The sequence below is a fragment of the Anabrus simplex genome, chromosome 2 (genome assembly GCF_040414725.1).
Source record: "Anabrus simplex isolate iqAnaSimp1 chromosome 2, ASM4041472v1, whole genome shotgun sequence".
In the NCBI taxonomy this organism is placed as follows: domain Eukaryota; kingdom Metazoa; phylum Arthropoda; class Insecta; order Orthoptera; family Tettigoniidae; genus Anabrus; species Anabrus simplex.
The window spans coordinates 1,223,631,059-1,223,650,077 of NC_090266.1; the positions used below are offsets into that span (position 1 = coordinate 1,223,631,059).

The 19,019-nt window shown below is 40.0% G+C and overlaps 1 protein-coding gene across 2 annotated transcripts in view; it reads right to left on the reverse strand.

The window, feature by feature from the left end:
• LOC136864820 (protein C-mannosyl-transferase DPY19L1) overlaps positions 1-19,019 on the reverse strand; it is a 573,453-nt gene that overhangs the window by 327,806 nt on the left and 226,628 nt on the right. For both annotated transcript variants that reach the window (XM_067142260.2, XM_067142261.2), the window contains exon 8: positions 933-1,139. In XM_067142260.2, coding sequence (XP_066998361.2) covers positions 933-1,139 — 207 coding nt within the window. The remainder of the gene's footprint in view (positions 1-932; positions 1,140-19,019) is intronic.

Below are 19,019 nucleotides of genomic sequence, written 5' to 3' on the forward strand. Positions count from 1 at the left end.
GGCCATACTCAGATAATGGTGTCCCACAGTGCCATTTCCAGGATAAAGTAGAGGATTTGAAAGGGATAAAACATCAGTTCATTGTTTAGCAGTGGATGTTTCAAGGAATTCACTGTCATGAGATGATTATTTGGCTTTAACCACCAGATGAAGCAAAGTACAGCAGACAATTTCGCTCGAGACTTGAGGGTGGCTAAAACATTTCCAGGTTTGTGCCCACTAAACTGTGAGAGTAGTACAATACAGAAAACAGCAAGCATGGACAGGAGCTGACACATTCAGACTTAGCAGTGATGGCATGTCTACCTAGGGTGCCATCCGAGTATATATAATGTCGAAGAGGATGATTATGTTTTGGCCAAGGAAGTATCGTACTAGGCTCACGTGTATCTCTTCATCGCTCTACAGCAAGCTGGCTTTATAGAATGTATTGAAGCCTATTCTATGATGCAATGGATGCACAAATACGATTAATGGATGACAGCATCAGAAGGTTGATAAAACTGCACAGCTCAGTCTTGTCCTTTCAAACCATGAATACAAATGCACAAGAGGTTACTTTTGTGGATTACTACTTAGAAATTGCAGTATCATTCATTGATTTGGGCCAATCTCAATTCTAGGAAGATGCTTGGTATGCACTTGGGCACTCAACAAACAGGAGTGTTGGGGGGTTTTGTTAAAATGAGACAATCATGTTCCCAGAATAGCAGCTCATACTGAATGTGACACAGGAAGGGGTGGTCATATATAATACAGACTCTTTACCACACTACACCACAAGTCTGCGAAAGCTTACATCATGTCTATAGGACCCTACGGTAGAGGACAGTGTGAATTTCCTCCCAAATACCAATAGATATTAACAATCCAATTTCATTAAGTAATTATCAAAAAACCACATCAATCTTAGAAAAATTCACTATACTTACATCATCTCGATTTCCATATATTACTTTTAACAGCAGGGTAAGCACAGCTATGGAAACTGTTGATAAAACTGCGCGGCTGAGTTTTGTCTTTTCAAGCCATGGATCCAAATGCACAACAATAATCATTGACATGGCCATAAATGTCAAAGTGGAGTACAGGAGGAATTCATTTAAAAAAAGGATCACAGATGCTACCACAACTGAACCCTGAAAAGAAAAACACAAACATTCAATTAAAAATGTGAAGTAAAAGAAAAACAAAGGAATATAATTCTGGAGTCACCCTGGCTCATTTTGGGTTTTGGCTATGGGTTAAAGATCTTCCTGATGCCATGTGATTTTTCAGATGAAAATTCCAATCCAGAATTGACCCTGATTTGGACTTCTATTGTCCAGGTGGAAAGCCAGCAGCTAAGGTACTGCACGTACTTTGCATCCTTTCCCTTTCTCCAAATCTTCTATTCACAGAGGAATACAATCCAAATAGCCTAATATTAATTTAATTTTAATCAGAAAAAATATAAGAATGAAATTTGATTTTATGAGCAGTAGAAACTGTTTTATATGTAATTCATGGGGAACAATTTGAACTACATTACTTAGAACTACATTTAATGAAGTTCACGGTAATTTTTTAACATTCTTCTTAGTGATACTGGCAAATACTAACAGAAGGAAAACAGTGGAGAGACAAAGCAGCAATCCAGGTTCCAGCAAGTGAAGGGGAAGAAGAAAAAGAAGAGATTCATAACATCTTACAAAAATGTTACTTAACTAAATATTTTAAACATACATTCACAGCTCTGACACTATGACAGACTTTTCTTTTCTCACTCTGGTGCTTTTTACAGGTAAAATGTATGTAAACAGCACATAATTCAGGAAAGATGTGTGAAAATGTTATGTATAGTCACAAAAGCATATGTACAATAAAACACGAGATAAATACAACTTAAAAGCACATTGTTTCTCTTTATTACTTAATTTCGCAGTGCAAGGAAAAATGTCAAGATTTTTTTCTCTGTTGTACTCTCAGTGCATTAAGAATGTTCACTACCTTCTGGAAATAGATCAGACTTCTTAGAGGAGATTCATCACTTCTCTTAGAATGCACAAAGTGTATGTATATACTGATGGCACTAAACATTTCAATGAAACTTGGAAGTGAGGATGGACAACTATCCACAGCACTGTCACTGCCCATGTTGTCATTGTCATCACTACCATCATCATATTTTCTGCCTCAAATTTACCTCATCCAGATTTCTTGAAGAACAATTTCAATATTGGTTTGTTCATGTATGTATAACTTAACCTTGAGATGGAAAATATGTTACACATCTTCTTCTTCTTCTTCTTTTCTTCATGGGGCCTCTAAATATTAGTTCCTAATTAGCGTCGACCTCTATGATCTTTTGCTACCATGTTTTTCCTTCATTCCCACCTAGATATGCATGCTCCCTTCACAAAGCTGCAGGTTGTTCTTACTGGGTCTTCTGGGATTTTTTCTCTCTCTTCACCTGGTAGTCCTAGAGTGGAGAGTCTGATTCAACCCAGCGCCTCACATTCGAAAAGTATGTGTTCAGCTGATTCCTCTGCTTCATTGCATTTCCTACACATGTTCTCTCTTATTACTCCAATTCTATGGAGGTGTTTTTTCAGATGGCAATGTCCTGTCAACAGTTCTTTAGCATGCTCCTCCATGGTCCTTTTATAAGTTCCTTTGAAAACATGCATCCTAGAGTATTTTTCCAGTTTTCCACTTGTTTCTTTTGTACCCATTTTCCTATGTAGTGTCGGCTTTGTCCATAGGAAATCCCGCAAACAGGTTCTGGGCCTACAATATGTATTTCTGCCCCTTTCCTGGCCAGTTTATCTGCCTTTTCATTTCCTTCTATACCTGCATGCCCTGGTACCTATATTACTTTGCGGTACTAATCTAAAGTAGCGTAGACTCACGGTATGCCACACATTATGGTACTATTTACAGGTAATGTCATGCGCACATTTAACCCAGACCTATGGTGTTTCTCACATTGCAGTGCCATTTATAGGGAACGCAAACTTATGTTGTTCCTCACATAGGTGTACTAATCACAGGGACTCGTACTATCCCGTGGTGATCGTCACATAGTGTGTACTAATCATAGGTGAGCCAGACTAATGGTGTCGCTCGCAGAGTGGTACTCATCACAGGTACTGTAACCCTCACCCTGATTCATTCATTGTTGCTACTAATCACAAACTTATTGTGTACCTAACATAGTGGTACTACGCGCATGTAAAAGCAACCCATGGTGTTCCCCGTGTGGTGGTACTAATTACAAGTAGTCTGATGGTTCTAATTCGATCATCCCTTGGTCGCTCCTTATGACAGGCAGGGGATACCGTGGGTGTATTCTTCACCAGCTTCCCCTACCCACAGGGTGATGTGTGCTTGGTCCACAAGAGCTATTTTATTTCACTAAAGTCTGCCGGCAAGCCGGTTAGGGCCCCCCTATCCTCCACGTGGGAGTACCACCTCTCCCCCTGCTACGCCGGCATAGTAGGTTTATGGTTATTCCATTTAAGTGTGCACACTGCTCATTCTAATCACTGCCTCAGAGTAGGGATTGAATAGCTGGAATACTATGATGATCCAGTGTATTACGTACCAGTAGTACCAGAAAATTTATGAATAGAGGAACAGCATGCTAAAGAAGAGAAAGATCTAACTCACCAGCTACTTCCCGCCAATACTCAGGCAGGCTGTTAAACTAGATACGCAGCAGTAGTCCCATCTATCAGAGATAAATGACATACTGGTACACAAAGCACATAACAACAAACAATGGTCAATGTAATGTTATTGTTGATCAATTTTATGAGCTTTCTGTATTGCAGATGTTCACATTTAGTTTTATTCCGACTCTGTGATATTAGAGCATCTAATGTAAAGTGAGTCGTCCTTTCCTTCATGACTCACTGTTGTGTTATTATTCAAGCTATCATTCCTCATGGCTTTTTTCTCATTCTTATAATCATCTTCACAATTTAACCACCATCGCCACCAACATTATTATAGTCGGTACGGTGAAAATGAATAGGACATAAATAATCAGAAATTGTACTCTCTATAACTTTTTTTATGTAGTACTTTTCGATATGACCAATAAGATAGGTAATTAAAATTTACCTTTTTGCAACCTTCCCCGAAACTACCATTTCGAACAGGGTCAATAACATTATTTATAGTGTAGATGGTAGTTCCCTATTCTCTGACTTAACATACCGATTTTCATTAAATTCTGTTCACGCATTTTCTCGTACCACGGCGATGATATGGACTTTGCAACAAAAATCCAAATTCATGATGAATATCTCTGTTATCATAGCTGATACGGTTAAAATGTATAAGACATACATGATAGGAAATTTAATAATATATAACTTTAATTATGTACTATTTATCGATAGGGCCAATAATAACATAAATATTTGAGAATTACATTTTAGGCCTTCCCCTAAACTACCATTTCACTCAGCATGAATACAATTATTTATGGCCTAGATTGTAGCGACTTATTCCCTGACTTTATATACTGATTTTCATTACATTATCCCCAACCGTTTTCTTGTGATGCGCGTACATACATACATACATACATACATACATATATACATACAGACGGACATTACGGAAAATTAAAATGTGCACTTCTCCTTGTTACTGTGGTCATGGCCAGTACAGAAATATCATTCTTTTCAAATTCTGAGCAATGTACAGACATTCTTATTTTATTTATATTGAGATAAATTAAAATTAGTCAGAACTGTCCCCAAACGGCTCCTAAAATCTCTAGAAAAGTCACTAGTCGTTATCATTGAAATTCTGTCACTAAATTACTAAAACATACTCCATATCTAGCGACTACTCTCTTGAATCGAATAGATTGATGTGAACAAAGACGAGACGAACATAGCACGCGAGAACGAGAGATTGATAATCGATGTACGCGTCGCGATATACAGGTTTCAATAAACATCGCACATTTGTGCACATTTCTCACATTAATAAACGCCGATATTTCATTTGAAAGCGGCCAGTGAGCGAAAGACTTCCGGCCACTGGCGTAAAAATGCTGAAATGGCGGGATTTGAAAACAAATGTTTGAAGTTCACCAAAAAATAGGGGGTCCACTATTGCTCACGTCTGCAGAATTTACCTCCTCATTTCTCTGCACGTGTCCCGCGGGTGGTGCTAAGCGAGCAACAATAATCACGATGAGACCGAACTGTCTTAAACGACCTCTCAGTCAAAGATTGATGATGATGCTTGTTGTTTACAGGGGCCTAACATCGAGGTCATCGGCTCTTAATGGTACGAAATGAAATGACAAACAAAAAGTTCAAAATCATCCACTGACCAAAATAAAAAAAATGTCATGAAGAATGAATGGATGGACACGAACCCAAAACAATCACTGGATCCGACTCAAAACCGATCATAAATAATAGTATTACTGACCAAGGGACCACTTATAAAGCACAATCCTGAATCAAGGATGCTTGATGTCTAAAGGGGTCCAAAATCCAGGTCAAAGGCCCCTCAGAATGGTACTTATTGCTAGTAAAGGAGAACCATGGTATTTCTCAAGTTTCGGTACTAATCAAAGGTAGCATAAACTCACGGTGTTCCAAACATTATGATACTACTCACAAGTATTGTACGTAGTACAGGTAACGCAGACCTATGGTGTTTCTCACACAATGGCGCCACTCATAGCCAACGCAAACCGATGAGGTTCCTCACCTAGGTGTACTAGTCACAGGCGCCGGTATTCCCGTGGTGTTCCTCACATAGTGGGTTCTAATCACAGGCAACGCAGACTCACGATGTCGCTCATATAATGGTACAATTCACAGGCAACGCCCAGCCCCGCGGTGTTGCTCACATGGGTACGACTCACGGGTACTGGAAACCCACAGGGGAACCACTCTCTGCTGCTACTAAACACAAACCTATTTCGTACCTAATATAGTGGTACTACTTGCAAGTAAAGGCGACCCATGGTATTCCCCGCGTGATGGTACTAATCAAAAGTAGTTTTATGGTTCTGAGACAATCATCCCTTGGTCGCCCCTTTTAGTCGCCTCTCACGACAGGCAGGGGATACCATGGGTGTATTTTCCGTCTGCGTCTCCACCCGCAGGGGTTAGAGAGAGAGAGAGAAAAGGAGGAGGAAGGGATCCGTCACTTCGAAAAATGAAGTAATGGACGAAGAAAGGCAAGGGCCACAAAGGGCGTGAAAATGAAAGACTCCCTAGGCCTCGAATGCTCTAATACCGTCGGGGTCGGAAAAGAACAAGAGTTGACCAAGGGAGGTCGGACAGGATAGACAAAAGTGAGGAGCTTGGTGCAAGTAAGTGGAAGCAATGCCAAGACTCAGCTAAGGGCCCCGTGGTCGCCAATCCGCACTCCCAAGTTGAGAGCCCCTTGGGCCCTTTTTGTCGCCTTGTAACTTCTGCAAGCTATTGAAATACTGAACAGATAAACGTTGACTCAAATAAGTGTAAATAACAAGGATAATGGGCGCCACCTGCAAAACAATTGCAGGAATATTTAATTATGTAGAGCAACGAGCCACTCCCTCTCCCAAGGCGACGGTCATCAGGCTGACGAGGCTCCAGACTTACTTTATAACCTTACCCGTTGCTATATAACCCCTGAAATTAAATTTGGGTAACATACCAGGTTCAGCCTTACTCCACTGACAAAAGACTCACTTTAAGTTTGATTCTATGACTTTACTCCCAGAATAAGAACTAATATGTGACAAACACCAACAAAAATCAACACTTATGCAACCCACTTAGTGCTTGCTGTTTACATAGAGCTAATATACACAATACTACCCAACAAAATCATATCTTCACGAGATTTACTCGTTTGTCGTTTACAAAGGCCAATTACAAACCACTAAAATCACCAATAAAAAATAAATCATCATTATACTTTTAACATACCTCCAGGTAAGAGCCCCACTGCACTCCACTGTTACCGTGAATCCTAATCTGGTAGAGAAAAGTACGACGACTATTTCTCTACATATGGATGCAACCTTTTTTACGAAGAGCATCCCTAACCTCATTTACACTTCTTCGTCGACGTCTTGAATCCTTTCCAATTGCCGGCTGGACAGAAAGCGTTACATGTCCGGAGGCAAGCAAACAGCAAAATTCTCCATCAACTGAAGCTGCATACTCGGCTGACAAGTTACAAACAAACACTTTCTTTTACAGAAAGTCCACTGCAAAGCCGGTAAGTCGTCGTGATTATACCATGTTCACTCCGTAACAGATACTCACGAACAATAGCAGATCGCCTATCAAACTGCGCAAATACGTAGCTCCTGCAGACCGGTACAAATGAGAAACACACAGAATCAGCATCAGAGTCAGAATCAGAATAAGTATCAGAATCAGAATGAGAATGACTCGCCGCACACGCGTACACACTTATATAGGCTTGCTACACGTGGTTATAGCGTCCTGGAAAGTTTACTGGTAGCAACGCTCTCACAGGCACTTCTTCCCGCGTCACTCAGTCAACCCAAACCTCGCTCAAAACAAAGCCCTCGCATTGGCTATCGAGTATTTGATGTGACATAGAACGTCCACTCATGTACGTCCACACTGATCCACTCCAATTCTTCAACCTATACAACCTGCCGTACCCCGTGTTTCCAAGCCACTTAGTTGCAACACACACAACTGACCTCAACCGTCCTTCCCGATATAGTCGCTGTTTTCCCGGTTGCACAATCCTTACGGCTAGGCCATATTTACAGACTCTTACCCAAACGGAAATTTATACAAAATATAATGATGCACATATGCAATATTCCCTAACTACACATTCTTCTTATAATATTAGGTTTTTACATTGTAAATAAACAAAATTACATGATTTTAACATTACAAACTATATACGAAAATTTTCTAACCTAAAAACTCGGGGATCGTACATACGTACGGTTACAGCCTTTTACGACAGGCAGGGGATACTGTGGGTGTATTCTTCATCTGGGTCCCCCACCTACAGGGGGTTGGTCAAAGATTAAGGAGAAAAAATACCCCAATAGGTCCCTCTCAGGACCCTCAAGTTCATAAGATTGGACCATCAATAGAAATTTACCAACTCAACATAGAGGGTATAAGCGGGGAGGGTATAAGCAGAGCAAAATGTAAACATTTATCCAAAAGCTTAAAAAATCATCAAAGTGACGTCATCTTACTCCAAGAAATGCATGTTGAAGATGACTTACAGCTTTACAGCAGAGGGAGGATTCCAGGGTTTAAGCTTGTGGCTATAATCAATCATCCCAAATATGGATTAGCAACATATGTAAGAAATAACATCAGCAACTACGAAATCCTGCCATCAACTTCAGATGATAATGTCTTTACAGCAACAGTTAAAGTGGGTAACCTGATGATAATCAACTTACAAAAACCACCAGGATTCATCTGGCCTTCTCCACCTCTACCCTCACTACAGCATCCAAGCAATCATACTCTCTGGGGATATCAGGAGTGCGATGAAAATGGACAAAAACTTATTGACTGGATGGATACAGAAAACCTCAAAGATAAGGCAACCTTTGTCTCTGCCCGATGGAATCATGGCTATACACCTGACCTGTGTTTAATTACGCAGTCTCCAAACATTCCCAATGAGGTACATCGCACAGTACTAGCCAGGTTCCCTCATAGCCAGCACCGGCCACTAATACTCCAGACAGGTCTGTTCATACCCATTATCGTCTCCCAGCCGAGACCATGATGGAACTTCAACAAAGTAAATTGGACAGAATTTTGAAAGCAGACTGACTCCAATATAAGATAGATAAAACCTACTTTTAACAACTACAGCAGATTTATTGGTATACTAAAAGGTGCAGCAAAATGATGGCTACCAAGAGGTTACCGCAAAGAGTACATCCCTGGCTGGAATGAAGACAGTGAAAAGCTTGTCAAGTAATATGAAGAATATGGCGATCCTTCAACTGCCTCTATCCTTCTACAATCACTAAATGAATACAGACGAAATAAATGGCAAGAAACCGTAGAATCCTTGGACCATACTCATTCCAGCAGAAAGGCCTGGCTACCGAGCTCGATAGCTGCAGTCGCTTAAGTGCGGCCAGTATCCAGTATTCGGGAGATAGTGGGTTCGAACCCCACTGTCGGCAGTCCTGAAGATGGTTTTCCGTGATTTCCCATTTTCACACCAGGCAAATGCTGGGTCTGTACCTTAATTAAGGCCACGGCCACTTCCTTCCCAGTCCTAGCCCTTTCCTGTCCCATTGTTGCCATAAGACCTATCTGTGTCGGTTCGACGTAAAACAAATAGTAACAACAACAAAAAAAAGGCCAGGTCCTTAATCTGGAAACTGGATACAGCAAAAAATACCATCAGGCAAAAACGTAACATAAACACATGATCACTACCTCCAAGTCAAGAAAAGAAAAACATATCATAAGAGAAGTCAGAGTAGCCTCCGTGGCTCAGACGGCAGCGCGTCGGCCTCTCACCGCTGGATACCGTGGCTCAAATCCTGGTCACTCCATGTGAGATTTGTGCTGGACAAAGCGGAGGCGGGACAGGTATTTCTTCGGGTACTCTGGTTTTACCTGTCATCTTTCATTCCAGCAACACTCTCCATTCTCATTTCATTGCATTTATCACTCATTAATAAATCACTTTGGGAGTGGCAACCCCATCGTACAAATAGCCTATATCTGCTTCATTCATTACATCCCTGACCCGGTCATTGACTGGAAAACAGGTTGTAGGTTTTCATTTTCAAGAGAAGTCAGATATCAATTGAATAAAAGGAAAAGGTCAGCTCCACAATCATCTGAGTTCTCTGCCCCATTTCAACTAAAAGAGACTATAGAAGCAATGAAGTGCATGAAACCTGGAAAGGCAGCAGGTGTTGATGGCATTTACCCCCAATTTCTGTTACACTGTGGTCCAGCTACTGTCAGATGGTTGAACACCTTCTTTTTCAACATTGTAGAAACAGGTTATCTGCCCCCACTATTCAAGAAAACTATATTAAAGCCAAACAAAGACCCTTCAAAAGTTGAAAACTATCGCCCTATTGCACTCCTTAGTGTCACATTCAAGCTGCTAGAGAGACTGGTTCACAATAGAATCTCCTCAGCAATCAACAAGGTTGTTCCTATAGAACAAGCTGGATTTAGACCAGGAAGAGGATGTGAGGAACAGGTGCTAGCAGTAGCAACACATATCGAAAATGGTTTTGAGAAGAAGCTGATAAGCACGGGTGTGTTCTCAGATCTAGCTGCTGCTTATGATACTGTTTGGCATGATAAACTGCTGCTCAAATTCATTAGTGTCATCCCTTGTCAGAAACTAACCACTCTAATTGGCAATATGCTGAGCAATAGGTATTTCCAAGTGTTTTCAGAAAACTCTGCAAGTAGGGTGCACAAAATAAATGACAGGCTCCCACAAGGATCTGTGCTGGCTCAACTCCTTTTTAATTTGTACACATACGATCTTCCAAATACCAAGTCCAAGAAATTTATTTACGCTGGTGATATTGCCTTGATAGCCCAGGATCAAAGCTTCCCCCAAGCTGAAGCAACATTACCATCAGATCTGAAGATATTGAATGAATACTTCAAACATAATTCTCTTCGACCGAATCCTCAAAAGACAGTTGTATCAACTTTCCATCTGCGGAACAAACATGCAAATTACAATCCTACAGTCAGTTTCAGAGATAAGATTCTCCAATACTGCAGTAACCCTAAATACCTAGGGGTGACCCTGGACAGAGCACTGACATACAAAATGCATCTCAAGAATGTGGCAGCTAAAATTAAAACCCGGAACAACATATTACAGAAGTTAACAGGGACCACCTGGAGTGCCAATGCATCAGTCCTTAGATCCACAGCTCTGGCTCCTTCGTACTCAGTTGCAGAATACTACTGTTCTACATGGTTAAACAGTGCTCACACGAAAATAATTGACACGCAGCTCAATCAAGCAATGCGCCTCATCACAGGGTGTATCCAATCTACTAACACGCACTGGCTATCGGTTCTAAGTAACATTCCACCCCCACCTAAGATGATCTCAGTTATTGCTGAACACATAGAAGAAAATTGAAAACAACCCACTGTTACCAATACATTCAGACTGTCCAGTATCATTACCGCAGCGGTTAAAGTCCAGACAACCATCGTGGCGAACAGCAATCAATCTGCAAGACAATCACTTCAAAATACTAGATGCATGGAACAATCAGTGGCAGAGCCAAAACTCCCTGACACACTATTACTTAATTAAAACTACTTGGGAGCAGCCCGCAGGTTTTCATTCACCTTGACGACAGTGGTGTGTATTGAATAGGATAAGGACTGGCCAGGGAAGATGCGGAGCCATACTGAACAAGTGGGGATGGAAGTCCTCTCCCCATTGCGACTGCGGTGAAGAACAGCAAATCATGGATCACATAGTGCTCGAATGTCCCCTCAGAGCATTTAGAGGCTCAATGAAAGATCTCCAGAACCTAACACAAGAAGCCGTTGAGAGGATTAACCAACTGGACATAGTACTGTGAATATTCTTATGAACTTGAGAGTGTGTGTATATGTGTGTATTTTTGTACATATGTTGTAAATAGCTGATATTCCTCCTTTCATCATATGATAAATATATAAATAACCGGAAAATAAGCTAAAATCAGGAGAAATAATAGAGTAATCGGGAGGCAGGAAAAACTGTCAAAAATCGGGAGTCATCCGCCTAAATCGGAAAAGTGGGCAGGTATGCATAGTGATGGCATTTATTGACATTGAGAAGGCTTATGACAAGTGTGTCCAGACAGTTGGTATGGGACACATTAAGGAAAAACAAGTTAACAGAGTGGAAGTGAAAATGATAAAAGGTATGTAAAAATATTGTGTTAGTAGTGTGAATATTAGCATAGGAAAAACAAAATGGATTGAAACTGGTCTCCGACAGGGAAGTGTATTGTCCCCCATACTATCCATCATAGTCATGGATGAAATTCATAAGAACATTAAACAGAGATTGGGAAGACAGGCAACAAAAGCCATGTTGTTTGCAGATGATATAGTGATATGGGGTGATAGACAGATAGATAATGCATTTATTGGTGGCGAAGTTAGGGCTCAAGGCCCTCTCTTACACTTAACCACTAGATGAGTATACATATACATAACTTATAATTTCGAATACAAATAAAACAAATAATACTAATAGCAATAATAATAATAATAATAATAATAATAATAATAATAATAATAATGAAAGAATCCTTAATTTTAAAATACACAAAATAACGTACACTTAAATTATGTAACTGCAGTAATCCATTCATTCATCCCATTCATTCCTTCATTCACTCAACAATTATCCAGCAAGTCAGCGGGATCTACCCAGCAAATGCTCCCGGCAAGTCACTTTAAACTTGCGATGAGAAGGATTTTCTCTAATGTTCGCAGGTAGCGAATTCCATGACCTAGACACAGAGATTATGAAGGAGCGGTTGTACACAGCAGTGCGGTTTATAGGTATGGCAAGAGAGGAACCAGATCTTGTATTGTGTTCATGATAGGACGAGAGGTAAGAAAAAGATGAAGACAGATAGTCAGGAGTATTAGTGGAAAGAACTTTGTGCAGAAGCGATAGCATGTGAAGTTCACGGCGCTGGTGCACTCGAAGCCACGACAGCTCCTTATAATAAGGTGATATATGAGCATCATATCGCAGATTAAAGATATATCTTATGCAGCTGTTCAGGCTCCGGTCCAGTTTCTTGTTACTGTCCCAGGTTATTCCAGTCAACACAGTGTCACAGTAGTCAAATATAGGTAGTATAAGAGAGCGAATTATTTGTACTTTAAGTCGAACAGAGAATATATTAGCGAACCATTTCAGGGGATATAAGCTTTTATGTACTTTATTGCATGTGCTTATCACCTGTTGAGTCCAGTTTAGAGTCTCAGTCACGATAATTCCTAAGTTGGTCACTGAAGTAGAGTAGGGTATGATTTTATTGTTTAAAATTATTGGGGGGATGTTCTGTTGCTTGAGGGAATAAAGGTTTTTACTAGTACCGATAATAATAACTTGAGTCTTATTTGGATTCATTAATAAACTGTTTTTATTTGCATAGTCACTAAGATGTTGAAGGTCAGAATTTATTTTAGTAATTGCAGTATCAATATCACTCGGTTTTGAATGATAGTAAATCTGTATATCATCCGCGTACACTTGCAATTTGCAGAATTTAAGAGCTTTTGATATATCATTAATTTGGATGATAAATAGCAGTGGTCCGAGAACCGACCCCTGAGGGACGCCGAGGGTCTTCCTTTGCCATCCTGAACTCAAATTTCCAACCGTTACACGTTGCCGGCGATTTTCAAGATAAGATAAAAAGAAACGAAGTGATACACTGTTAAAATTTAGCTCTCGAAGTTTCTGCAGTAGTAACTGAGGATTAACAGTGTCGAAGGCACTACTGAGATCTAATAATGTCAATACAGTCACGTCCCGTTGGTCCATTGCACGTCTGATATCATCTGTCACTCGTAGTAAAGCTGTCGCAGTGCTATGTCCTTTCCTGAAGCCGGATTGAAAGGGATTCAAGAGGGAATGCTTGGTAAGGTATTCAGTAACTTGTGTATGAACTAGACGTTCAAGCACCTTGGATAAGGGTGGTAGAATGGATACTGGACAATAATCTGAAGGAGAATCCAACTTGGAGCTCTTCGGGATGGGTCTAATTAGTGCATCTTTCCAAACATCTGGGAAAACTCCGTTTGTCAGGCAGTAGTTAAATATATGAGTTAGTATTGGCAGAACAGCTCCTAAGATATCCTTAATAAGCGATATAGGAATGTCATCATTACCTGTGGCATTAGATGTTATAGCGTATATCACACGTTTAACTTCATTCGAGCTGACATTTCTAAAAGAGAATTGCTCATACACAGGCTGCTCTTGTAACAAGGGTAGTGAATTTTCTGGGAAGGAGGTAGAGGCTATTCTTGGCCGTGCGAAATGATCATTTAAAACATCTAGCGATATGCTTGGCACATGTTGCTCTACGGCTTTACCTATACCTAACGTGCGTAATTTATTCCATTCTTGTCTCGGGCTGTTATTGTTCATCAGTTCCTGAAAGTATTTATATTTAGCATTCCTAATTAACTGCTTGGTTCTGTTTCTCAGAATGTTGTATTGCTGGAAATCATCTGTGTCATGCGTCTGTCTGTATTGTCTGTAGAGTTTGTCACGACTGGCCATAGCAGATCTTATCTCGGCCGTTAGCCAAGCGGAAGAGTGGCGGGTGATTCTTACCTGTTTCTTTGGTGCGTGCTTGTCAAATATTTCCAGTACCAGTGAATTGAATTTGTTTACTTTAGAGTTAATGTTCTGAAAATTACGTATACTATCCCAAGGCAAGTTATATGCATCGTAGCGTAGTTTATTCCGGTCCATATGTCGTAAGTCCCGTATTGTAATGTAGCGTGGTTTGTACTTAGGTATTCGAGTAGAATAACACACGTACAGTAGGTCATGTGAAGAGATGCCAGGAGCAGGGATCTGTCCGTGCTTAATTACTTTTTGAGGTTGATTTGTCACAAGAAGATCAATTAAGGTATGACTTGTGCGGTCAGAGTAATGAACATGATTAGTAGCGTTTAGGGGTAAAATTGTCATGTTTGTAGCGATAAATAAATTCAGTAGATTGTTCGCGTCACTAGTCTGCTTCAAAAGGTCAGTGTTAAAGTCGCCCATGATTATAATGTCATCGTATGCCGAGATAAGATTTGCTAATGCCTCTTCAAAATCATCAGTCTGTCTTATTTTAGGCGGCTTGTATACAATCCCTATCAATATCTTTTTATGGCAGTCTAATTCTACAAACATAAATTCCGGTCGCAGTGTAAGTCGTGGGTCAGAAGTGGAAATTATCTTACATTTCAGGTCATTTCTGTAATAAAGTAGAAGTCCACCGCCTATTTTGAGGATGAAACAGAAGTTCAAAAACAAGTAGATGTATGGAATCAAGAGATAGAAAAATTTGGAATGAAAGTAAGCACAGAGAAAAGTAAAACAATAGTGATGAGAAGGGGAAGGAAGGAAGGAAGGAAGGAAGGAAGGAAGGAAGGAAGGAAGGAAGAGGAAAGATAAAACAATGGTAAAATTCCGGAAGTGGTTAAAATTTCAAGTACTTGGGAAGTGTGATCACAGAAGATGGAAAGATTACCGAGGAAATTGGAAAAAGAATACATCAAGCAAACAGCTTCTACCAGAGTGTAAGGGGTATTTTGTGGAACCAAGATGTCCCGAAGAAATGTAGTATATAGGAAAGTATTATATTCAACCTATCATGAACCCATACTAACCTATGCAGTTGGATCATGGACTACAACAAAACGAGAGGAGAGTAGAATACAAGCAGTAGAGATGAAATTCCTAAGAGATATCGAGGGCAAGACCAGAAAGGATAGAATTAGAAATGAAGAGATAAGGAAAAGGACAGGAATCTTGAAACTTCAACAGAATAGAAACAACAAAGCTAAAGTGGCATGGGCATATGATGAGAATGGGAGAAGAGCGAGTGCCAAGAAAAGCTTTTTCAGAGAGAAGTTAACAGGAAAGAGACCACGAGGAAGGCCCCGAAAGAGGTTGACAGATTCAGTGTGGAAATGCATAGAGAAGAGGGGAGGAAAACCAGAAAATGTACTTAAAAAAGGAGAAGAGTGATGAAAAATTATAGGATGAATAGAGAGTGGATAATAATAACAACAACAAAAAATCAATTTCTAACCTAAAGAATATAATGTCTACAACTAGCTTAAAGGAAAACATATTCAAATATAAGGCTAAAATAAATTAACTGAATATTAGTATGTTACAATCTGAGTATACTAAAATCGATGTTACTATGTAGTCTATTTCCACAAACAGTCTATAGCTTTAACTGAGAGTAGTAAGAACGTAAATGGAATAGCCTAAGAACTTAAATCTAGTACGTAATTTTTGGTTTCATTCACTCTTACATTCATTCGAGTCAACTGTATGTACTCTGGAGGAATTTACGGTAGGCTGTTTTAAATGTCCTAGACGAGCAAGACTTTTTAATATCTTCCGGGATCGTATTCCATAACCTCGAAGCAGAGACCAGGAATGAATGGCTGTAGGTATTCGTTCGATGTGGTGCTATTTCAAGTAGTGATCCAGAACGAGTGTTAATTTCGTGGAGCGAAGAAAGAAGCCTAAAATTGGACGATAGGTGGGGCTGTTTGAAGAAAGCAACTGATAGACGAGGGTCATTTGGTGCATTTTTCTACGGTCATTTAAACGTAGCCATCCCAACTTTTTGTAGTATGGTGTTATATGAGCATCATGTCGGAGCTGGAAGGCATATTGAATGCAAGAGTTCTGTACATGTTGTAGCTTTGTTGCTTGTTCACAGGTTAGGTCAGTCAATAAACTGCCACAGCAGTCAAAGATTGGAAATAGAAGTGTTTGTATGAGTTTTAATTTAATGTCCAGTGGGAGAACATTTTTATGACGCTTCAGAGAATAAAGGGATGCATGTACTTTTCTGCACATATTAGTTATATGCTCATTCCAGGTCAGAGTCTCATTTAAGGTGACCCCAAGGTTTGTAACAATCTTGGAGTATGGCACTTCGGTATCATCAATGGTAATTGGAGGAGGATTATGATTACTATTTAGAGCACATAGTATTTTTTTGTGTCCAATTATTATGCTTTGGGTCTTTCGTGGGTTGATGAGTAAGGCATTGTTCCTGATATACGTTGTGAGTCGTTGTATGTCTGTATTCATATGCTGGATCGCTTCGCATATACTATCTACACTGGTATGGTAATATACCTGTAGGTCATCAGCATATAGATGGTATTTACAGTGGACAAGTGGGGATGAAATATCATTGATATGCAGGCTGAATAATAAAGGTCCCAGCACAGATCCTTGAGGCACGCCAGATAATCTTATAGCCCATTTGGACGTAACATCGTTTACTGAGACACACTGACGACGATTTGTGAGGTAGGATATAAAGAAATGGAGCGCATTCCGGTCAACGTCAAGGGAGCGCAATTTTGAAAGTAGTTGTATGTTGACTGTATCAAATGCACTGCTAAAATCAAGGAGCGTGAGTACCGTCACCTGTTGTTTATCCATAGCAAGCCTGATATCATCTGTTACTCGAAGGAGTGCTGTCGTCGTACTGTGGCCCTTCCTGAAGCCAGATTGCAACGGGTCTAGTAGTGAATGATTTGCGACATATTCAGTTAGTTACTCGTGCATTAGTCGTTTAAGGGCTTTTGCAAGCGGGGGGGAGTACTGATATAGGGCGGTAGTCTGATGGATAGTTTAATGTGGTGTTCTTTAATACTGGAATCTCACCGGGCGAGTTGGCCGTGCGCGTAGAGGCGCGCGGCTGTGAGCTTGCATCTGGGAGATAGTAGGTTCGAATCCCACTATTGGCAGCCCTGAAGATGGTTTTCCGTGGTTTCCCATTTTCACACCAGGCAAATGCTGGGGCTGTTCCTTAATTAAGGCCACGGCCGCTTCCTTCCAACTCCTAGGCCTTTCCTATCCCATCGTCGCCATAAGACCTATCTGTGTCGGTGCGACGTAAAGCCCCTAGCAAAAAAAAAAAAAATACTGGAATCACTAGAGCATCCTTACAAATGTCTTTACTGGAAAAGTTCCTGAATCTATACAGTAATTGAAGATATGAGTAATGATCGGTAAAAGTGCGCCGATGACATTTTTTAGGAAGCTTATTGGAATATGATCTGCTCCTTTCGCTTGAGATTTTATGGAATTTAAGACTCGTTTTACTTCTTTTATATTGACAGTTCGTAATGAGAATGTTGGTTCAATATTCAAGTAATTGCCATCTTCGTGCAAGGGGATTCCGGATTGGGGTCGAGTTTCCTTGATTTGTTTAACAGTGAAATGAGAGTTAAGTGTGTCCAGCGATATTGTTGGAATATGAGGTTCTTTAATTTTTCCTATTCCTATTGAACGTAACTGATTCCACGTATTAACTGTACTGAGATTTTTGGTTTGATTTCTGATATATTTAAATTTACTGTTTCTAATTAATTGTTTCATTTTATTCCATAGACGACAGTACTGTTCGAAATCCATTTGCTCTTATGGTGTCCCAGAAAGAACTGTACACATACTTAAATTCCTGCTGAAATTCAGCGGATGTATGTATCATTATAAGACATTTGCTGATGTAGATTGACAGTATAAATCACCATATTTTCACTGATATGCATGTTGACGTCATCTGCTCGGGATTCCTACAATTCTTTCAAAGCGTTGAAACCTCTTATGGCTCATAATTACTTCATTCGCTGTCACTTTGAAATACGATATTCCGTTATGCAGAAACATGGCACAATGCAGTTTGAATGAAAGAGAAGTAATTAAGTTATAATAAATCAGACAATAACAGCACCAAAACCAGACTGAATTGAGTGAAATGACAGAATACGCATAACATTACGGATGGTGCGTGTGATCAAGTAAGGGGCAACAGAACACACCGTAGTTTATGCCCTCTTTCCCATGAACTAATCGTCCCATTAACCTGGTAATTGTGCTAAATTAATCTTTGAACTATTGTTCCCGGTTTGTCCACTCAAAGTTCCTGAGGCAACGATTATCCTAGTTTTGTGGCATTGTGAAACAACCCATGCAAATACAAGAACGTCCCTTTCATTCCGTATGAAATGTAGAAGGTCTCTTTTCCATTAGTAGGCTATAAGGTAAATATAAAGTCAATTAATGTAAAACACATTATTGTCTCAACTCTAAGTGTTTGAAAATAATCTGAGCTAAACTATTGTAACAGTTATTTTTTTAAAGACATCCCTGCATTTTCTCAGTGCTAACACCTGAATCGCCTCCATCCACTGGGTAATGTCGTCGAGTACAAAAGTTTAATTGGAACTGAAACTGTTTATTGAATG